The 23395-nt window shown below is 40.5% G+C and overlaps 1 protein-coding gene across 15 annotated transcripts in view; it reads left to right on the top strand.

Annotated features, from left to right (window-relative positions):
• pde4dip (phosphodiesterase 4D interacting protein) overlaps positions 1–23395 on the top strand; it is a 367097-nt gene that overhangs the window by 258202 nt on the left and 85500 nt on the right. For 13 of the 15 annotated variants that reach the window (XM_078407559.1, XM_078407562.1, XM_078407548.1 and 10 more), the window contains 4 exons: positions 932–1071; positions 3833–3883; positions 14346–14446; positions 15918–16129. In XM_078407559.1, coding sequence (XP_078263685.1) covers positions 932–1071; positions 3833–3883; positions 14346–14446; positions 15918–16129 — 504 coding nt within the window. The remainder of the gene's footprint in view (positions 1–931; positions 1072–3832; positions 3884–14345; positions 14447–15917; positions 16130–23395) is intronic. The other 2 variants (XM_078407556.1, XM_078407550.1) reach the window with 1 other exon arrangement.

Genomic DNA, 23395 nt, shown 5'->3' with positions numbered 1-23395 from the left:
TTACTCATTAATTTTAGGTGATTTAATTGGACTCTATAACATTTCCAAAAGTAAAGATTTTTTTCTGTATATTTCATCATTGAATATTAAAATGTGTAATTGTTAAAATAGCAAAGTTGTAAGTCATTGATTAGTAACACATACAACATCAGAAGAAAATTCTAGTTATACTTCTTGTCTGGTCCAAAGTTGATTGTAATCCATTTGAAAAAGAGAAATTGTATAAATCTATTGGAACAAGATATTTGCTTGGAATAACTGGTACAATGACCTGGATTTTTATTTACACCACATCCAACATGAATATAGATGGTGATATGTGACGATTGAGAATAGTTTGTATTACATGGTATTAGCTGTGTTGTCACATACACTAACAAAGAATTTTATTAATTCAACATTGTACAAGTTGAAAGGTACACCTTTGCTTGACCATAAATACACACAACAATCTTATTTAATACTGCTTCCATTTGATGTCATCTGCCATTTTATTTTAGCGCAAAGATTTATCTAGAGTTCAAAATTTTGTTAACCTGATTTCCCAATCTAGTATGGATTCATATTTTCATTAACTGCGAACTATCTTTTGACCGTGCCAGTTATTAAGACATGTCCTTTTTGTTTCATAATCTCCTCCATGTTCATCAGCAACAATTCAGTTTTGATTACTCCTAATTCAAAACTGTCTTTTCCTCCACTCCCTTTCTCAAGATCAGTTTCTGTGATAATTCTTAAGCCGAAAGGTCATTTCAGTTAAGGTACGTCACGCTGTGTGGTTTGGGAAATGGAAGTGTTAGAATATGGTTACTCCAACAATGTCTTGTGGTTGCTGTGGGAGAGCACATGCATCTGTTGTCCTTTCAGCAGGTATTGTCTTCAGTAGTTTGATTTAGTTCATTTTTGTCTCCAAATTCACATGTCTATATAGCGCCAGCAGAGAAAAGACACTGCAGACGGAGCTTTTGGCTGTGCAGGCACTCCGTGGACAACTGGAAGAGGCCCTCGGGACGACCCAGGAGCAGATTGTCAGGATGCAGAAGGAGTTCGAGATGCCTGCAGATTCTGGAGGTGGGAGAAGTCTGCAAGAGCATGTGGCCGGCTCTGCTGAGGTGTCTCGTGCCCACACCACATAGTGTGCAGTGGAAAGTGTGCTGGGGGTTACCCTGAAAACTTTGCTAACAGGAAATGCCTGCCTAATGCAAATGGGGGGGTTTTACTGTTTACTAACTAAATGTGTGCAATGTTAACCAACCTGGATTCATAAAATCACGATTGTATCTATATGTTAATAGTTCTCCTTGTCTTATAAATATCATGACCCAGAATGTATTACATGCAACCATGAGAGGATAAAAAGTCATTCCATTTTAAGTTATTGCTTTTTCCCTGTTTATGTTGAACAAATAAAAACATCATCTCGATTTCTTTGCACATTTCCCATTTTGAATGCATGAACCAACCTTCCATGATCGATTAAGCAATTTTACAATTAAGTTATAATGACATATACATTTAATATGTATATATTCAATAGCTTGATTGAAAATATCTGAAAATTGCACCCATAATAGTTTGGGTTGCAATTGTTCATGTAAATTTTCATATATTTATAATGTTACTTTTTCTAAAAGTAGATTATTGTCACCTTTGTTTGTGTTGTGGAACATTTCATTTCTGTTAATATGATTAGTAAAGGCGGCCATAAACTTGTGTCCAAGATATTACTCAGGAAAATGCCAGGAAAAAAGTTGCATTGTTACAACATCTTGCTGAACATTTTAGGAAGGGTTGGGCTTTATCCAGGGTTTTAATTTGCACCATCAAAATTGAAAGTTTACTATGTGAGACGCACAGAACTCACACTCTATACCCAATTTACCGCAGGAGACGTGAGATTGGATAACAGAGTTTGAATACTTGATTGCTAGCATTAATAATAAAGTTGGCATCTTCATGCTGTTGTTTCAGTAGTCCGTGCTGGGCATGATTAAGTTAGAAACTGATGTAAACTTTGTGACTAATGTGAAATTGGAAAACATTCACAGTTTATTACCTGGTTGAGACACAAGGAACTGCAGATGCTGGCTTACAACAAAAAAACAAAGTGCTGGAGTAACAGTCTGAAGAAGGATCCTGATACGAAACTATCTACCCGTATCCTCCAGAGATGCTGCCTGGCATTTTGTTTTAGAAAGATAGAAACATAGAAAATAGGTGCAGGAGGAGGCCATTCGGCCCTTCGAGCCATTACCGCCATTCATTGTGATCATGGCTGATCATCCACAATCAGTAACCAGTGCCCAACTTCTCCCCATATCCCTTGATTCCACTAGCCCCCAGAGCTCTATCCAACTCTCTCTTAAATTCATCCAGTGATTTGGCCTCCACTGCCCTCTGTGGCAGAGAATTCCACATATTCACAACTCTCTGGGTGAAAAAGTTCCTTCTCATCTCAGTTTTAAATGGCCTCCCCTTTATTCTAAGACTGTGGACCCTGGTTCTGGATTTCCTCAACATTGGGAACATTTTTCCTGCATCTAGCTTGTCCAGTCCTTTTAGAATTTTATATGTCTCTATAAGATCACCTCTCATCCTTCTAAACTCCAGTGAATACAAGCCTAGTCTTTTCAATCTTTCCTCATATGACAGTCCCGCCATCCCAGGGATCAATCTCGTGAACCTACGCTGCACTGCCTCAATTACAAGGATGTCCTTCCTCAAATTAGGAGACCAAATCTGTACACAATACTCCAGATGTGGTCTTACCAGGGCCCTATACAACTGCAGAAGAACCTCTTTACTCCTATACTGAAATCCTCTCGTTATGAAGGCCAACATGCCATTAGCTTTCTTCACTGCCTGCTGTACCTGCACACCAACTTTCAGTGACTGGTGTACAAGGACACCCAGGTCTCGCTGCACTTCCCCCTTACCTAACCTGACACCATTGAGATAACAATCTGCCTCCTTGTTTTTGCCGTCAAAGTGAATAACCTCACATTTATCTACATTATTATACTGCATCTGCCATGCATCTGCCCACTCACTCAACCTGTCCAGATCACCCTGCAACCTCCTAACATCCTCTTCACTGCCACCCAGCTTTGTGTTATCTGCAAACTTGCTGGTGTTACTTCTAATTCCTTCTGTACTGTACAACCATGAGTTAGAAATTCTCTGTCAATGGTAAGCAGATACTCGATCAGTATTGTTGGATACTGATAACCAGCATATTGTTTGGCAGTGTTTTCATTACTAAGTTAGTAGTTGACTTCATACCTTATTTTACGCATTATAATTTCCTCCTTACTCCACTGATCTGATGTGATCGTTCATTTTTGTCTTGCTTTCTGTAGCACTTCCAAGAAAATAGTATAAACCCGTATTTACAGGGACATCATCTGTGTTGGGGAATAAAACCTTTTCAATAATCTACAAGCAACTAATAACTATTAAGTTGTTAGAACACATTGATATGTCTCTATAAATAATGGCCCAAGACATCTATTTCAATTCAAATCAAAATATTTTTGAAGGCATTGTCACCTATCAGGGTTTGGTGTCCCAAAGTCTGCACCTTCCAGACATTCAACCGTTGTAGTCATCATTGAAATGCAAGTGTTTAATGCTGGTGAGCTACACAATCTCTTGAGGCATTCTTGCTAGCAAGTGTCAAGATTGAGTGATTTAAGGTCAATTTTGTATGAGCATCTCGTCACCCTAGACCCCGTATTGGTCAAAAGAAGATGGCCTTTACCATTCTTTATCTCCTGAATGTGTGCAGTTCAGTTCCTTCTAGTATTTAATTTCTCTTGTTTTCTCCCACTAGCGCAAGAAGATCAATTAAGGGAGCTAGGTCATCCCGTGATCCATTACAAAAGTAACTATCCATTTTTGAATAGAGGTCTATTAATGTGGTAGAGATCATTTGCAATTTATTTGAATGCTAGGATCTCCAGGATGAGTAAAGAACAGCAGTTTTATCCACACAGCAGGGTGGAGGTAAAGAGAGAAAAGGAGATAACATAAAGGATTCAAGTACCTCATTGTTTTTTCACAGATGAACACTGAAACCATTTGTAACTTACCTTAGCCACCACAAATAAATGTTGGTATCAAAGTGAATATGCACTTTGAAATAAAGCAAAATGGGAGATTCAAGAGGCTGGATGCTGGTAAATGGAGCAAAATACAAATTGCTAGAAGAATTTAGCAGATTAAGCAGCATTTGCAGAGGCAAAGAGATGATCAATGTTTCAAATCAATAAGCTGCATCGGGGCTGAGAGTATAGAGGGAAGTTGGCCAGAATATTGGGACAGACTGATAGATGAAAACATAAGTACATAAAACACTTCTTGGATGGGCAAGGGGTAAGAAGGGCAGAGACAAGGGTTGTTGGTGGAACCAGATGAGGGAGGGCTGATGAGCAGATGGGCCCAGGTATGGAAGGGATAGGAAAGGTAATCCAAGAGAGAAGAGACCCGTGATGAGCAGATGAAATCAAGTTCCAAGCAATAAAGGAAACAGTAACTTTTGATTGAATCAGGCATGTTCTGCTTAGAGAGTCTGATGAAACCTAGAATGCAAAACACACAAAGAACATGCAAAGAGTTTTCTTGATAAGTGTTTTAAAAAATAGATTTTAATTGAAGTGGAAATCCCATTTGAACTTAAGGTAGCTATTTCTCAAAGTAAATATTACCTTGTTTATTTTTTGGGCCAAAATTTCCTATGTCAGCTCACATTAATAAGGTTTACACTCTTACAATGAAATTAATTTTTCTTGTGCCTTTGGGCAATACCAAACAAAGGAAAAATGAAAAGGTGAATACATAACTTTCATCCATAATTTAAAGATTTCAAATGTAGATAAAAACAGAAAATGCTGAAAATACTCAACAGGTCAGGCCGCATTAGTGCGAAGAAAAACATTTCAGGTCAAAGGCCCTTTGTCAGAATCATTGTCACATCTGTATATTACACAGGCTAGAGTGTTAATTTTCCAGCCGACAATGCAAAATGAAGCAAACCAGGAGGCAATGTTTAGAAACTGCTCACTTGGTTCTGATCAATGATCTTTGACCTGAAATTTGGCTGTTCCCACAGATGTGGCACTTTACGTGATTTCAGATTTACACCATTTAGTTTGTTTTTATTTTCACTGGATGTATAGCTAAGCCTCTTTTTTTAAAATATATTCCATGGCACAATTGAAGTGGGTGAGCATTCTACTTTCCTGGAATCATGCCAATTACCTCAATGGTAGAAATTGCTTGATACAAGTGAACAAACGAGTATGTTCTCAATTCAATAAAATGACCTGGAAGCTCTGCAATTTGAGATGTAGCAGACTGCACCTAATTACTTGCTTCCACCTACCTAAATCTTATGAAAGAGTGGGACCGAGGGCTGGGTGCAGTGTTGATGAGAGCTTCATTTATCTCAACCCAATTATCCCCGTGAGCTAAAGTTCATATTCAATTTTCTGCATACAAGGAAAGATATTGTTACTTCATAATGGGTGTCTTCTGATAGAAAGGATCATTTTAGTGAACTCCTGATATTCTATAATGTTTTAGTTAGGTTCTTATGTGGCTCCTGTTCAAAAAAAAAATTGACACAGTTATAAAGCCTGAATGAGAGTTCTGTATAATTGTAATGCAGCACTGATCATTTGGATCAGCCTCTGCTTGATTAATTTGTATTTAAGATTGGAACTGGGAGGAAGTTGCCTCAATACCCAGCATTCTACACAATGTGAATTGGACATCTTGTTTTAAGATCTGGTTTAATTTTTGTTGATTGTTCTGATATACCGAATGGTTGATTTGATTCATCTTTTGCACGCTAACTAAGTTAAAAACTGAAAAAGCAGGCAGGATATGTAGAGGGAGAAACAGAGTTGTTTCATATAAATCCTTTTGTTTCAGTTTTTTTTAAACAACCATTTTTATATTTCTTATCTCCCCTGTACTCCTAAAATTAGATTGATCTCATAAGGAGTTTGGTATTGATTCTTGAACGTGAAAAAAATCAGTTTACCAAAGTTGCAAGCTGTAAATATTTATGCATACGTATGATTGATCATCTAAAACATTAACATTTTCGTCCCAGATGCTGGCTGGCAAATTATTTCCAGTATTCTGTGTATATATCAGACACCCAAAGTCCTCAGTTTGCTTTTGTACTAATACTGAGTGAATTGCCATGTGAGCATCACTAGTCAGCCGTATTGCTGTTAAAGAGTTGTGATTCTGTCTTCATTTTTACCTGCTCATACGCATGCCTTTTGATTAACCAGTGTGCAAAGCATGAGTCTGTTCAATTAGCCGTTGATCTTGTTTGTTTAAGCTGAGCTTCACATTGATGGGACTTTAGTCTGATGAGCATTACACATAATTAGATTCTGAATCACAATTATAGAGTCATGAATACCAGAGGAAAAAAGGACATTGGTCCCAACTTCATGCAGGTCCTCAGTTGGTTGTTGAACAAAAAACCTTCCCATCAAATTTAACTTGTTAAATAATGGGAGAAACATTTTTTTCCCTTCCAAAATCCCGACTTAGCTGCCATAGCTGTATTTCACAGGTCACATATTCAACAGCACCATGATTGCCGTGGCGCCAATGTTATCATAATATAATTCACTACATTGGTTTTCCAGTCAAGGTTGCTGGAATCATAAGAGGGCACGATTTAGAACTTAAAAGTAAATCCTTTTGTTTTGCTCATTTTAAACCAACCAGTTATATATTTCTTATCTCCTCTGTGCTCCTAAAATTAGATTAAACTGGTAAGCAATCTGGTGTTGATCCTTTAACGTGAGAAAGATCAGTTCACCAAAGTTGCAAGCTGAAATATTTATGCATGTGAATCATTTAATTCTTAATATCTTAATATACCTCAACCTTCAAAGAACACTGTGATAAACTTAATATTTTTTTAAGTATGTTTAGGGGGGTTGGAAGGAGTCCAAATTGAGATGAGATGCATGCTGCATGTTAGACTAAATAGCCTTTTCTCATTCTAGATTGCCTTTATCTGCCCTCATTTTAACATTGGAAGACGTATCAACATTTCTTCTTATCCCAAGTATTGCAACTTTTCCTCAAACAGAATCAATTACATGTTGTATCACTTTTCCTTAATGAGAAAAAAGTGCTAAAGTCTTCAGTCCAGCACATCATTGATTGTACCATCTGCTGCTAAGCCTTAGATGGTTGCCCTGGAAAAAAAGTTATTTTGAGAAATAAAATAAAATAGATGGTAATAAATTACATTATAATCTTCAAAGTCATGAATGGGAGCCCAGAAGACTAACTGGAATTTATGTGGAGCTTCTATATTTTCGTTAGGAATGCAAGAACCACAGCTGCATCCCTCCAATTTGCATAAAATCTATGTTGTATGCCAGCCTGGACTTGACAAGCTGTGTCAAGCTACTGTGTAATCACTGGTTTTTAAGAATGTTAGAAAGAAATATGCTAAGGCTATTTATCCTATTGAACCTCATACTTCCTCAGAGATAAACTCTTTATGTATCCATGTAAAGGTCCAGCAAATGCATACAATTAAGCATTCAAATGGAAATATGTATCCTAGGACCTATTGCAAATAGTAAAAATGCATACGTTATTACTCACATTTTTTGGCTATCCAGCAGTATACCTTTGAAGATTGTGTCAGCCATACTAACTGATAATGAAGATAGACCCTTAGAACCAATTCCTGGCAGAACCTTCACAATGAATGATAGAGATCTAGAGAATGTTGTAGAACAGAGGACCTTGGAGTAGACGTGCATATTGCCCTGAAAGTGGTATCGTAGGTGGACAGGGTGGTGAAGAAGGCTGTTGGTATGCTGGCATTCATTAGTCAGTGGATTGAGTATAGAATTTGGGATTATATGTTGCAATTGTACAAGACTTTGGTGAGGCTGCACTGGGTATATTGTGTTCAGTTTTGATCACCCTTCTATCGGAAGGATGTCGCAAGGACTTGAAGGACTCAGTAATATGGAGAGATTGGGCAGCCTTGGTCTTTATTCCTTGGTGCGTAGGAGATTGAAGGGTGATTTTTAAAAGAGATGTATAAAATCATGTGGGACATTGAAAGGTCTTTTTCCCATGGTTGGGGAATCAACAACTAGAGGGCATAGGTTTAAGGTGAGGGGAAAGATTTAATAGGAATCCGAGGAGGAACTTTAACATGGACACTGGTACATATTTGGAACAAGATGCTAAAGAAAGTGGTTGAGTCAGATACAACTACAACATTTGAAAAACATTTAGACCGGTATGTGAATAGAAAAGGTTGAGAAGGATATGGATTAAGCCTGGGAAAATGGGACTAACTTAGATGGGCATCTTGGTCGGCCAGGATGGGTTGTGCGGAAGGGCTTGTTTCCATGAATGACTACCTAGTGCAGTATCCCGCTAATAGCTAGTGTCAAGCAAACTTATGGAAAAGTAGCCAGAGGTCTTGGAACCTTACTTAAGCTGTTAATGCTTTTGGTTGGGGTGGGCATAGGAAGGGAGAGGATGAATTGGGTGTGAAAGCTTGAAGTGAAAAGAGGTTGATATCTGGCCACTGTTCTGCAAACTAGAAATGTACAACGGGTAAACAAAACACTGTTTCCTTTCTTACTGATATTAGGTTAAAGAAAACATTTCAAAAGACTGGAGGTAGACTCCGCATCTCGGGAGAGAAGGTATGGGTGACATTTCGGGTCGAGACCCTTCTTCAGACTGATCAGTCCTCTCCCAAGATGCTGCCTGACCCGCTGAGTTACTCCAGCATTTTGTGTCTACCTTCGATTTAAACCTGCATCTGCAGGTTTGTTTCCTTTCAAAAGACTGGAGTAGGGAAATAACTTGCCTGGTCACCCTACTGATTTGAGAATGGTATCCAGTTTAGAGAACTAACTAGACCAAGTGGACCCGTTGGGCCCAAACCTCTCCTGCATTGGTGCAGCACCATCTCCCATTCTCCCCCTCCCTCTGCCCCCTCCCCTCCCCTCCCCCCTCTTTCCTCCTCTCTCCCCTCACCCCCACTCTCTCCTCCTCCCTCTCCCCCCTCCACCCCCTCTCCCCCCTCCATCCCCTCTCCCCACTCCATCCCCTTTATCCGCCTTCCCTCCCTCCCCCCTCCCTCCCAAGGAGATAGATTTAAACATTAAAATGTGAATAACTTTCAAAATATAACAACAAAACCTCTTCCAATAGCACCAAAGGGACGACGGTGAGTAAGGTGGGCCTGAAATTGTCGCGCTGTCGTGTACCATTTTGGCTGTAGTTCAGGAACAAACAAACAAACAAATGAGATTTTTAGTATATAGATTAGAACAGTGGCCATCCTACATTCCTTGATGAATGCAGCAACTACAATGCATGTGTGCATGAAACAATTAGTGGTTTTGGCAAAGAAAAGACAAATGTGTGATCAATATTATAAGCCTGTGGAGTTTTTGTATTTTGAACTATGGCATGCAGTTCAAAAATCAATAAGAATGCTGGTAAATGTTCCTACAACTAACCCGGACTGTGTGCAATAGGAATGTGCTTTTGTTTTCCCCTGATTCGTTCTTTGTTTGCATGCACTAATGGATTGTGATGATAGGGCAATTTCTAGTCCATAATAAAATATCATCTTAAAATACTTCAAACCAAATTCTTCTGTGTGCAACAGGAACAATATTTGATCCCAGGATTAGGAAATGCCATTTACTTAATAGTTTTAAGGCACTCCAAAAACTAATTTGTTTAGTGTTAAACATGAAAGTTGCTAATTCCATTTTAGTTCTTGCTGCTTGCATTCTGGTTATATTTGTCAATTACGATGTGCTTAGGGAAGGAGGTGGTGAAAGAGTGGGCAAATTTAGTGCAGTGCAGTGGGAAAGAATCAGCCAGGTTTTCTTTCAAATGTCCAGCGCTCTCTATTGGAAAAATGCTAATGCACAGCGTTAAATGAGATAAGATTAGATTTAGCTCAATCTTCCCTTTTGCAAACAGCTTGCAAAGACACATGTTCCTATTTTATTTGGTTCGAGAGGGACTGCAGGCTATCAGACGTCCCTGAGTATGAATCTGTTTCTTCCAGATGACAGGAAGAACATTGAATCTGATTCCTGCAGTTCCCATAATGCTAAACCCTGGATTTTGTTTCAGTGAATAAAGCAAAATAATCAGCAACCTTATGGCACAGACTTCCCCTTCCACAATGTTGGTTGCTGTCAGGCCTTGGTCCGAGGTGATCTATGGCATTCAATAACAATTATGTCAATAATATTTAAGTATTTACATAGATGGAAAACCTGGCAGTAGAAGGTATTGTAAACATGTTACAGAATCCAAAATAATTTCTGGGCCATACACATGAGAATGAGTGCAAAGATGAAATATTTTTTGATGGAAAAAAAATCATAACCCAGAGAACTTTAAAATATTTATGACAAAATGCTTGTACGCAGATCTCGTTTCTAGGTCTAGAGATGTTGTTGAGTTGCAATTGTAGCTTGTGGTTAGTAAAAAGTCACTTGTACCTCCTGCAACATTGTGCTACAGCAATTGCCAAAAAAATCTTCTCTGTGGAAGAATAAAGAACCATCGACACAGAATTTTGAATTCCTCTGTTAATCTCAGAGATTTGCTGTCAACTCTGTGGTATAACAATGGTGACTCCTAATGGTTTTGCCTGAATCCTGTTTGCGCAAAACTGACCCAGAAGTGAAGCATTCCAAAATAAATGAATTATTACGCTGTGTGAATGTGGCATGCATGACAGACATGTGTTGTAGACTAATAGACTTACAGAACAAAACAGACAGGAAACTGAAGTGTCATTATTGCAAGCTATAGCAACTGGCCTCTTCCCCCAATCATCCCATAATCCCGCATGCTCGTTGTACGGTACAAATTAAAACAAAGCTTATTTCCTGTGGGTTTCATGTTCACTTGAAAATTAATGTGTGGTAAGGATTAAAACTCAGCTAGTCAGATGTGTTTGAAGACGGAGAACACTGCTCCTTGATCACACTGAGAATCAGAAACTATATGAATGATAACAGCCAAGTCTGTTTTGTAAACTGGGGATGGTGGAGGAGAGAGGTTAAATTACCATTGTAATCTAATAATATGGTGATTGAAACTTGAGTCCCACCATAACTGCTGTGGAATTTACATTCAGTTAAAAGTTGGAATGTGAAACAACACCAACCAGATCTAGTTCAGTAATGTACTGCATAAGACTCCACATGAGACTCTGACATAGCCCAGCAAACTATTCAGTTGTAGAGGGCTTTACAGCACCTTCTCAATGAGCATTTGAAGATGGGCAGTGAATACTAATATTGCCACTGATGACCTAAAAATAAAACAATAAAAAGAAAAACATCTAAAACAGTTTCATGATGAGCATTCCCAATTGGTGATGCTAAATGAAAAGAACACACATGGAAAATATATGCTTAAATAAACAGCTGTCTAACTCATGAAGTCTTCAGCTAGTTATCTATAAGTTGTCAACTACAGGCAGGACTTTAATTATTTTCCTCTTCAATTTCCTACCCTTTTCTAAGACCAGAGTTGTTCAGGGAGAAACCACCGGCTGTTAAGTTAATTTTATAAATAGGCCCAATTTAAGGTTGCTAACTGTCCAGGGTTGTTTTGGACTCTACAGGAATTAGAGATTAAGCCAAACACCACTCCCAGCAATCTAGGAGACATAAAGGGAAGAAAAGGATTGGGAAAAAAAATTATAGGAGGTTTTTTTTAATATCTATTATTTAAGTGCATGTTTCTTTAAATCAGTTTTCAAAATATTGGACATGGGACAGAAAGGATGTTCAAACGACAACAAGAAAAAAAAGTCAGAAAGAAAGGGAGCAGTCTGAAGAAGAGTTCTGACCCAAAAAGTTACCTGTCCATATATTTCAGGGATGCTGCCTGACCCACTAACTCACTGACTCACTCCAGCATTTTGTGTCCTTTTTTTAAAGATAAAAAAGTTAATTGAATAACATGAAATCTGTTGCTAATCTGCCTGTTGTTGGTAGGTAGTGAGCCAACGTGTGATATCCGACCATTGAGCAGGCTAATGAGCCAATGTGTGACATCTGACCATTGGCAGGTTTTGGATTATTGGGAGTTGGAGGCAGAAGATCGTGTGTTGGAATCTCCACAAATATGTTTGAACTGGTTTTGGAACCAATGCCTAGAATGTCAGTCTCACCAGTATATTAATTTGTGCATTCAAGTGCTTGCAACAGTAACAGGGTATTGATGAGCAGCAATATATTTCCAATTCTGAATCACATAAGACTGGATGGTACACTTGCAGATGTCACTATTACCGTGCGCCCTCTACCCCATTCCACTAGGTTGTGGAACTGTCAGGCTAGGAGATTAATGATGATTTTTTGGTAAATTGTTCTGGTACATTTTGTGGATGATATCACATTCATTGGTAGAAAATATGATGGGGATGTTTATTGGTCCGTCTGTGAGAAAGATTAAATATCACATCACATGTAAGGTTTTATTCTTATGTTTTGCTGTAGTTGTTTGGTTTAATTAAGTGGCTCCTGGGGGCATTTTTGGAAGGCAGTTAACAATCAAGCAGACTGGTGTGGTGCTGGAATCATAAAGACCACAACAAGGGAAGGGCAGATTGAAGAAGGGTCTCGACCGATACGTCACCTATTCCTGTTCTTCAGAAATGCTATCTGACCCGCTAAATTACTCTGGCTGTTTGTTCAATTTATACCAGCATCTGCAGTTCCTTCCTACATAAAGGGCTGATTAACTTTCATGAACCAAATGGATCTTTAATGATAACCAGTGCTTTTGTAGTTACCATTACCTACCCTTTTCTAAGACCAGCTTATTTTAAATTCCAAATTTATTTAATAAAATTAAGTTTCCCAGCCAGTGTAGTGAGATTTGAATTAATGTGTTGGATCTCTACTAATCCAGTAACTTAACCATTATGGTATGGGTCTGAGTAAATAAGATCCTCATTGAATAAAAGTACATGTTCCTAACATACTTACATCAGAAACCCTGCATCCACTGTTAATGGAAACCTTTGATACTAATTTGCTTGTAAACCAGGTTTATGTACATTAGTGCAAATACCTGGTATAATTGTTTATTCCCAATTACATTGAATGTCTTTGGTGTAGATACCTGACATTGCAGTGATTATGCAGATAATGATAGAATTGTGAGAATCAATTCCACCTGGGAAAACTATTTAAATTTTGAATAGTGGAATACTTGTGCAAATACATTCCAGAGTGCCTCTGGTTTTGCTGAATATTTTCTTGCCGCATTAGCTTCTAAAAGCTCAGCATCCACCACAGTGCATAAATTCCAAATTTATGAAGTTTGCTGAAGCAGCATGTTCGAACCTCAGCTTGAATGCCTTCCTCGGACTTTTGGATAATATTGTCTGCAGTGAAAGCCATTAAACTGTTGTGATCTAGCAACTGGTATTCATTTTAAACAAGCAACTTGGGAATAAAATCCTCTAGTATCTATTGCAACATGATTCATTCTGTTGCTGTACATCTATATATACTTAAGCACTAATAAGTGACGTTCACAAATAGGTCTCCATATTAATAGGCGACACCCGTCTTTTAAATATGCTTTGTACTCTTGTTGGCACTTAAACCACACTCGTCTGTGATTTGATGAGCAAAGTTAGAGAAAAGCAGATGAAGTCGGCTGAACTGAACTGGAACTGATCTATCACTTGCTCAGCATCTGGTTAGAATGCAGTTCAATTAGAGGTTCCAGGAATGTAACAGTAGCAACTTTCAACTTGCAAATGAATAGCATTATAACATAATATTATAACGTTCAAAACATTATAACTCAGCCGAGATTTCATTTGCCTGTGAATGTGGCATTGATCGTTTTAATCAATAGCATGAAACAGGGGAAATGAATAGAACATTTTTAGTATTTAAATCTCCAGAAAAGGTAAATACCACCATTTCAGAACATACATCTTCAATTGAAACATAGAAAATAGGTGCAGGAGTAGGCCATTCGGCCCTTCGAACCAGCACCACCATTCAATTTGATCATGGCTGATCATCCAAAATCAGTACCCCGTTCTGGCTTTTTCCCCATATCCCTTGATTCCATTAGCCCTAAGAGCCAAGAGTGAGAAAGTAAGTTCTTTTAACAAGGTAATAGTTGGTCAAGATAATATTTTAAAGCAATTTTCATGTTTATTAATTTATTATGTTCATTTTAAACAGGAAGAGATAATGGACATAAGCATTCTTTTATATGTTCATGACAAGTATCTGCCTTGAATTCTCTTGCAGAGAACTACAGTGAGAAAGCCGAGGGTGATGGGAGCACTCAGTGTACACATACCATCCAATTGTTGAATGAACATCCAGAAGTTGTGGAGCAAAACCATCAGGTAACATCAAAGGCTGCAGTGGAATCTCAGTAGCACAATCTGGGGGGGGGGGGAATGTTTTAATTTGTGACCAAGGTTCAAAAAATATAAAAATTGTTTGCAGAAGCTGTAAATCTAAAATAAAAGCAGAATACTGGAAACACTTGGTAAATCAGGCAACGTCGGTGGAGAGAGAGAGTTATCATTTGAGGTGAATGACCTTTCATCATAAACCCTTAACTTCTGTTGTAGGAGGCATTGACCAGAAACTGTTTCCTTCTCCACAGATGATGCATGATGTGTTGAGTATTTCCAAAATTCATTGTTTGCATAGCAAAGGGAAATAATATATGTCCAGAAAAACCCTAGAAATGGCGGAGTCTCAATATAATTTGGGTGGGTTGAGGTGCAGCCATCGGGAATATGGAGAGAATCAATTCCATTCCCATGGTTTTTATTCATATTTACTGATAAAGAAAAGTGATGAAACCGCAAATGAATGCAAGCTTAAAATGTTTAACAGTTTTAAATACAAAATTTTGCTTCAGCATTGGGTGAAAAATTAAATAATTCAAGGTGGAAAAAAAGTCAGCACTAAAAAGCAGTGAGTCCCACAAGTACATGAAGAATTATAAATTGATATTCCACATCTTCATATTCAGGTCGTTAAGGACGGTGCAGTGGCGCAGCAGAGGTGTTGCTGCTTTACAGTGCCAGATTCTCTGGTTCAATCCTGACTACGGGTGCTGTCTGTACGGAGTTTGGGAGAGTGGTAGTGTGTGGGGGTTGCTGGTCCGTGCGGACTCAGTGGGCCGAACGGCCTGTTTCCGTGTTGTTTCTCCAAACTAAACTAAACTACTGTGTTCAAATATCATTTTATGGTTTGAATTATTTGTTATTGCCATTTTTTCCAATTAAGTGCTTAAGAACATTATGTTTTGTCAGCTCTTTTTAATGTTATACAGTGCTAACTTGTGATATATTCAGTTTGATCAGGTGGACTTTTTTTTCTTTGTTTCTTGTCTCTCTTCATTTCCTGAATAGTCATTGATTTCCCATTGACGCATGCTTCCGTTGTTGCATTCCATTAAGTTGCAACCCATTCTTTGGGTATGGCTCTCAGTACTTGACCATGAGGGATTTGCAACTAAACTGAGAGTTATATCACACAATATTCACAGTTGTAGAATTCCAGTGGAAATAGCTGGACCACATCATGACCACAAATCTTAGCAATTTTCTCTTTCTCTAACTAATGCATCTTCACTGCACACATATCTAAAGTTGTTACATATTTTCATCATACACAAGGAAAGAAAGAGGCTGGTAATATTCATGGCCCACAAGAATATTAAAGTTGAGAGAGGATATTTAAGCAAGTAGAATAAAGATGTGTTATGTATCAGTTTCGTAGATTAGCTGCTCTCTTCGGTCCATTCATATTGTGACAAGTAATTTCTCCAGTAGCAAATGAATCTTTTTGTCTTTACAGAGATCCATCAATGATTCTGGATTTAGAAGTCAGATTGGAGAAACTGACACCAGCAACTTGTCTCACAATTCGTTGGTCATCAGCACAGAAGCAGTGGACAGTTTTGAGAAGATGAAACTTGACATGCAGAGACTGAGGGAAGAAAATAAACTGATGGAAGACAAGCTTGTGGAGCTGAAGTCACAGATTGACTCATCAGTGCCTCATATGGAGTAAATATTTAGTTTATTATATGTAGATGCTCAGGTCAAATATTTCTAAGACAGAAAATATTCGACTTGTTAGCCAGTGATTCAGACACATTGTGAGTTAAGATGTTATTGTCCCTGTCCCTTCTCCAGCAGCATGATTTCATATTCATAGACCTTGGAATAGCTTCCACGAGCCCACTCAATATTTCCAGTTGGCAGAACTAAGAGTTAAAAATGACCCGTTAAAAAATAATTAGACCAAAGGTATCTTCTCCTGCACCCCACATCCAAGTTTATCCGATCAATTCCCAAGGAATTGTGATTACCTTCAACAAAATGCCCTCCCACTGAAATGTCAGTCACCTTTCCATGCCTGTTTCCCAGTACATGGTCCAAAATGGTTCCTCCTCCAGTTGGATAATCCACACACTGTTCCAGGAAACCCACCTGGATGCACCTAACAAATTCTGCCCTCAAAGCCTCTTGCACTAAGGAGGCCCAAGTCAATAGACAATAGACAATAGACAATAGACAATAGGTGCAGGAGTAGGCCATTCAGCCCTTCGAGCCAGCACCGCCATTCAATGCGATCATGGCTGATCACTCTCAATCAGTACCCCGTTCCTGCCTTCTCCCCATACCCCCTCACTCCGCTATCCTTAAGAGCTCTATCCAGCTCTCTCTTGAAAGCATCCAACGAACTGGCCTCCACTGCCTTCTGAGGCAGAGAATTCCACACCTTCACCACCCTCTGACTGAAAAAGTTCTTCCTCATCTCCGTTCTAAATGGCCTACCCCTTATTCTCAAACTGTGGCCCCTTGTTCTGGACTCCCCCAACATTGGGAACATGTTATCTGCCTCTAATGTGTCCAATCCCCTAATTATCTTATATGTTTCAATAAGATCCCCCCTCATCCTTCTAAATTCCAGTGTATACAAGCCCAATCGCTCCAGCCTTTCAACATACGACAGTCCCGCCATTCCGGGAATTAACCTAGTGAACCTACGCTGCACGCCCTCCATAGCAAGAATATCCTTCCTCAAATTTGGAGACCAAAACTGCACACAGTACTCCAGGTGCGGTCTCACCAGGGCCCGGTACAACTGTAGAAGGACCTCTTTGCTCCTATACTCAACTCCTCTTGTTACGAAGGCCAACATTCCATTGGCTTTCTTCACTGCCTGCTGAACCTGCATGCTTCCTTTCATTGACTGATGCACTAGGACACCCAGATCTCGTTGAACTCCCCCTCCTCCTAACTTGACACCATTCAGATAATAATCTGCCTTTCTATTCTTACTTCCAAAGTGAATAACCTCACACTTACCTACATTAAACTGCATCTGCCATGTATCCGCCCACTCACACAACCTGTCCAAGTCACCCTGCAGCCTTATTGCATCTTCCTCACAATTCACACTACCCCCCAACTTAGTATCATCTGCAAATTTGCTAATGGTACTTTTAATCCCTTCGTCTAAGTCATTAATGTATATCGTAAATAGCTGGGGTCCCAGCACCGAACCTTGCGGTACCCCACTGGTCACTGCCTGCCATTCCGAAAGGGACCCATTTATCCCCACTCTTTGCTTTCTGTCTGTCAACCAATTTTCTATCCATGTCAGTACCCTACCCCCAATACCATGTGCCCTAATTTTGCCCACTAATCTCCTATGTGGGACCTTGTCGAAGGCTTTCTGAAAGTCGAGGTACACCACATCCACTGACTCTCCCTTGTCAATTTTCCTAGTTACATCCTCAAAAAATTCCAGTAGATTTGTCAAGCATGATTTCCCCTTCGTAAATCCATGCTGACTCGGAATGATCCCGTTACTGCTATCCAAATGCTCAGCAATTTCGTCTTTTATAATTGACTCCAGCATCTTCCCCACCACTGATGTCAGACTAACTGGTCTATAATTACCCGTTTTCTCTCTCCCTCCTTTCTTAAAAAGTGGGATAACATTTGCTATCCTCCAATCCACAGGAACTGATCCTGAATCTATAGAACATTGAAAAATGATCTCCAATGCTTCCACTATTTCTAGAGCCACCTCCTTAAGTACTCTGGGATGCAGACCATCAGGCCCTGGGGATTTATCAGCCTTCAGTCCCATCAGTCTACCCAAAACCATTTCCTGCCTAATGTGGATTTCCTTCAGTTCCTCCATCACCCTAGGTTCTCCGGCCCCTAGAACATTTGGGAGATTGTGTGTATCTTCCTCAGTGAAGACAGATCCAAAGTAACGGTTTAACTCGTCTGCCATTTCTTTGTTCCCCATAATAAATTCCCCTGCTTCTGTCTTCAAGGGACCCACATTTGCCTTGACTATTTTTTTCCTCTTCACGTACCTAAAAAAACTTTTGCTATCCTCCTTTATATTATTGGCTAGTTTACCCTCGTACCTCATCTTTTCTCCCCGTATTGCCTTTTTAGTTAACTTTTGTTGCTCTTTAAAAGAGTCCCAATCCTCTGTCTTCCCACTCTTCTTTGCTATGTTATACTTCCTCTCCTTAATTTTTATGCTGTCCCTGACTTCCCTCGTCAGCCACAGGTGTCTCTTACTCCCCTTAGAGTCTTTCCACCTCTTTGGAATAAATTGATCCTGCAACCTCTGCATTATTCCCAGGAATACCTGCCATTGCTGTTCTACCGTCTTCCCTGCTAGGGCCTCCTTCCAATCAATTTTGGCCAGCTCCTGCCTCATGCCTCTGTAATCCCCTTTGCTATACTGTAATACCGACACTTCCGATTTTCCCTTCTGCCTTTCCATTTGCAGAGTAAAATTGAAGTTAAAGTCCACCAAATACATCAATACTGTTGCTGTTACATCTTTCTATAATCTGTCTACATATGTGTTCCTCTATCTCTGACTGGCTATTGGGAGGTCTATAATATAATCCCATCAGACTGAATGCCCCTTTCTTTCTCTGGCGCTGTACCCATATTGCCTCAATGGATGAATTTTCTGTTGATGAACTGTCCATTCTGAGTGCAGCTGTGACATGCTTTCAGATTAGTATTGCAAATCCTCCACCTCTTTTAGTTCCATCTCCATCACATCTGAAACTTTGAAACCCTGGAATGTTGAGCTGCCAGTCCTGTCCCTCCCGCAACCAAGTCTCTGTAATGACCACAACATCATAGTACCTTGCACTCATCCAGGCTGTAGGTTCATCCACTTTACCTATAATACTTGCATTGTAATAAACACACTTTGTCTCATCAGGCTCACCTGTTCCTGCTTGCCCTCCCTTTGACACTTACTTGTCATAAACTTTGTCTTCCCATCAGTTCCCGTCAGAACCTCCACTTGCTGATCTGCCACCTTAATTTAAACCCACTCATGCAACGGATATTATGAGGATATCATAAGATATTTCCACAAAATGCTGGAGTAACTCAGCAGGTCAGGCAGCATCTCGGGAGAGAAGGAATGGGTGACGTTTCGGGTCGAGGCCCTTCTTCAGACTGATATTTCCAGGCTGAAATTGACTGTTCAAAGACCGGCCCATTTGATTAAATTGAGTATCCAATTCCATAACTTTCCAAACACCAATATTGTCTCCTCACCTCAACCAATCTGCTACTGAACTGATTTAAGCATTTTCATCTTTTCCCTAAATCATTAACAATGAAATATGCAATTTGAAATATCAGGAGCACATGTCTTATTTTTACATAGATACATAGACAATAGGTGCAGGAGTTGGCCATTCGTCCCTTCGAGCCAGCACCGCCATTAAATGTGATAATGGCTGATCATCCACAATCAGTACCCCATTCCTGCCTTCTCCCCATACCCCTCAATTCTGCTAGCCCGAAGAGCTCTATCTAACTCACTTTTGAATGCATCAAATGAATCGGCCTCCACTGCCTTCTGAGGCAGAGAATTCCACAAATTCACAACTCTCTATGTGAAAAAGTGTTTCCTCATCTCAGTTCTAAATGGCCTACCCCTTATTCTTAAACTGTGGCCCCTGGTTCTAGACTACCCCAACATCGGGAACATATTTCCTGCGCCTAGCATGTCCAATCCCTAAATAATTTTATACGTCTCTATAAGATCCCCTCTCATAGAATACAAGCTTAGTCTTTCCAATCTTTCCTCATATGACAGTTCCTCCATCCCAGGGATTAACCTCGTGAACCTACGCTGCACTGCTTCAATAGCAAGGACATCCTTAAATTAAGAGACCAAAGCTGCACACAATACTCCAGATGTGGTCTCACCAGGGCACTATACAACTGCAGAAGGACCTCTTTGCTCCTATACTCTGGGGGCGTGGCTGTGTTCTGCAGCTGCGGCTCACCGGCAGTCTCTCTGTCTTTTTTTTGTTTTTTTGTCTATTGTCATCGTTTAATGTACGTTTTGTTCTATTTTTAACTCTGTGTATGTGGGGGGGGGGTGGGGGAAACCTTTTTTCTAATCTTCTCCTCAACGGAGATGCGACCTTTACCGTGTCGTATCTCCGTTCGCGCTACGGCCTAACATCATGGAGTCGGCGGCCTCCAGCTGGGATCGACCTTGAAGACTCCGGTCGCAGGGCCTGGACATACCATCTCGGAGGCTTCGGCCGTGGGCCCTGCAGACCGCAACATCGGGAGCTCGCAGGTCCCTGGCTGGCGACCGGTTTTTGGGGGCTCCAGCCGTAGCAGCTTCGACCGCCCCGAAGCGCGAGGTACGATCGACCCGCTCGCAGGCCCTTCATCGCCCTGCGTGGCTCGGCCGCGGCACTTTCCATCGCCCGGTGGGGGCTCAGGACCTTCATCGGCCTGCTCGGCTCGGCTCGGCCCTGGGACTTTCCATCGCCCGGTGGGGGCTCAGGACCTTCATCGGCCTGCTCGGCTCGGCCCTGGGACTTTCCATCGCCCGGTGGGGGCTTCAAAAAGTTGGGAGCCTCGATCACCTCGTGGCACCACGGGAGAAGAATGAGGAGGAGATAAGACTTTTCTTTGCCTTCCATCACAGTGAGGGTGTGCCTAGAGCAATCACTGTGATGGCTGTTTGTGTTAAAATTGTATCTGTGTGTCCTGTGCTTTTTGTTGTCTACTGCCGGACCCTGACGTGAGAGGACACTGGCGCTGTTTATTCGCCGCTTCTCCGTTAGGATAGTTTGTCTGTTTGTTTTTATGTTATGATTGTCTTTGTAAAGCGCTTTGAGCTTCTGGTAAGGCGCTATATAAAATAAATGCTTATTATTATTATTATTATTATACTCAAATCCTCTCGTTATGAAGACCAACATGCCATTAGCTTTCTTCACTGCCTGCTGTACCTGCACAGTTACTTTCAGTGACAGGTGTACAAGGACTCCAAGGTCTCGTTGCACTTCCCCTTTACCTAATTTGACACCATTGAAATAATAATCTGCCTCTTTGTTTTTGCCGCCAAAGTGGATAACTTCACTTTTATCTACATTATACTGCATATGCCATGCATCTGCCCATTCACTCAACCTGTCCAAGTCACCCTGCAACTTCCTAACATCCGCTTCGCAGTTCTCACTGCCACCCAGCTTTGTGTCATCTGCAAACCTGCTAGTGTTACTTCCAATTCCATCATCCAAATCATTAATATTTATTGTAAATAGTTGTGGCCCCAGCACCGAGCCTTGCGGCGCTCCACTCTCCACTGCCTGCCATTCTGACAGGGACCCGTTTATTCCTAATCTTTGCTTCCTGTCTGCCAACCAATTCACTATCCATGTGGATTCCAGAAGATTAGTCAAGCAGGATTTCCCCTTCATAAATCCATGTTGACTTGGACCAATCCTTTTACTGCTATCCAAATGTGCCGTTATTGCCTCTTTAATAATTGACTCCAGCATCTTCCCCACCGCTGATGTCAGGCTAACTGGTCTATAATTCCCCGTTTTCTCTCTCGCTCCTTTCTTGAAAAGTGGGACTACCTTCCAATCCACAGGAACTGATCCTGAATCTATTGAACATTGGAAAATGATCAACAATGCGCCACGATTTCTAGAGCCACCTCCTTAAGTACCCTGGGATCCAGACCATCTGGCCCTGGGAATTTATCAGCCTTCAGTCCCATCAGTCTACCCAATACTAATTCTCGCCTAATGCAAATTTCTTTCAGTTCCACTGTCTCCTTAGATCCTCTGTCCTCTAGTACATCTGGGAGATTGTTTGTGTCTTCCTTAGTGAATACAGATCCGAAGTACTTGTTCAACTCTTCTGCCATTTCCTTGTTACCCATAATAATTTCACCCGTTTCTGCCTTCAAGGGACCCACATTTGGCTTTACTAATCTTTTTCTCTTAACATACCTAAATAAGCTTTTACTGTCCTTTATAATCTTGGCCACCTTCGTTTCGTACCTCATTTTTTCACCCCTTATTGCCCTTTATGCTATCTTCTGTTGTCCTTTGAAAGTTGCCCAATCCTCTGGCTTCTCGCTACTCTTTGCTGTGTTATACATCTATTCTGTTAGTTTTATACCATCTCTAACTTCCCTTGTCAGCCACGGTAGCCCCTTACTCCCCTTAGAATCGTTCTTCCTCTTTGGAATGTAATGATCTTGCATTTTCTGGATTATGTCCAGAAATTCCTGCCATTGCTGTTCCACCGTCATTCCTGCTAGGATCCTTTTCCATTTGACCTTGGCCAGCTCCTCTCTCATGCCTTCATAGTCCCCTTTGTTCAACTGCAACACTGACATTCCTGGTTTAACCTTCTCCCTCGCAAATTTTAGATTAAAACTAATCATATTATGGTCACTACCTCCAAGCGGTTCCTTTACCTTGAGTTCCCTTACTAAAGCTGGTTTATTGGACAACAGTAAATCCAGAATTGCCTTCTCTCTGGTAGGCTCTAGTACAAGCTGCTCAAAGAATCGATCTCAGAGGCACTCGACAAACTCCCTTTCTTGGGGTCCAGAACCAACCTGATTTTCCCAGTCTACCTGCATGTTGAAATCCCCCATAACCACAGTGGCATTACCTTTGTTACATGCCAATTTTAACTCCTGCAACTTACACCCTATTTCCAGGCTACTGTTTGGGGGTCTGCAGATAACTCCCATTAGTGTCTTCTTACCTTTACAATTGCTCAACTCTATTCACAGTGACTCTACATCGTCAGTCCCTTTGTCACCCCTCGCAAGGGAATGATTTTCTTCCCTCACCAACAAAGCTACCCCATCACCTCCTCCCACCTGCCTGTCCTTTCTATAGGACGTATAACCCTGAATATTCAGTTCCCAGTCCTGATCCTTCTGCAGCCACATCTCTGTAATCCCCACAATGTCATATCTACCAATCT

Source organism: Rhinoraja longicauda, chromosome 11 (assembly GCF_053455715.1).
Source record: "Rhinoraja longicauda isolate Sanriku21f chromosome 11, sRhiLon1.1, whole genome shotgun sequence".
Lineage (NCBI taxonomy): Eukaryota > Metazoa > Chordata > Chondrichthyes > Rajiformes > Arhynchobatidae > Rhinoraja > Rhinoraja longicauda.
The sequence above is the reverse complement of the archived record's forward strand: the minus strand, read 5'-3'. Positions and strand labels throughout refer to the sequence as shown.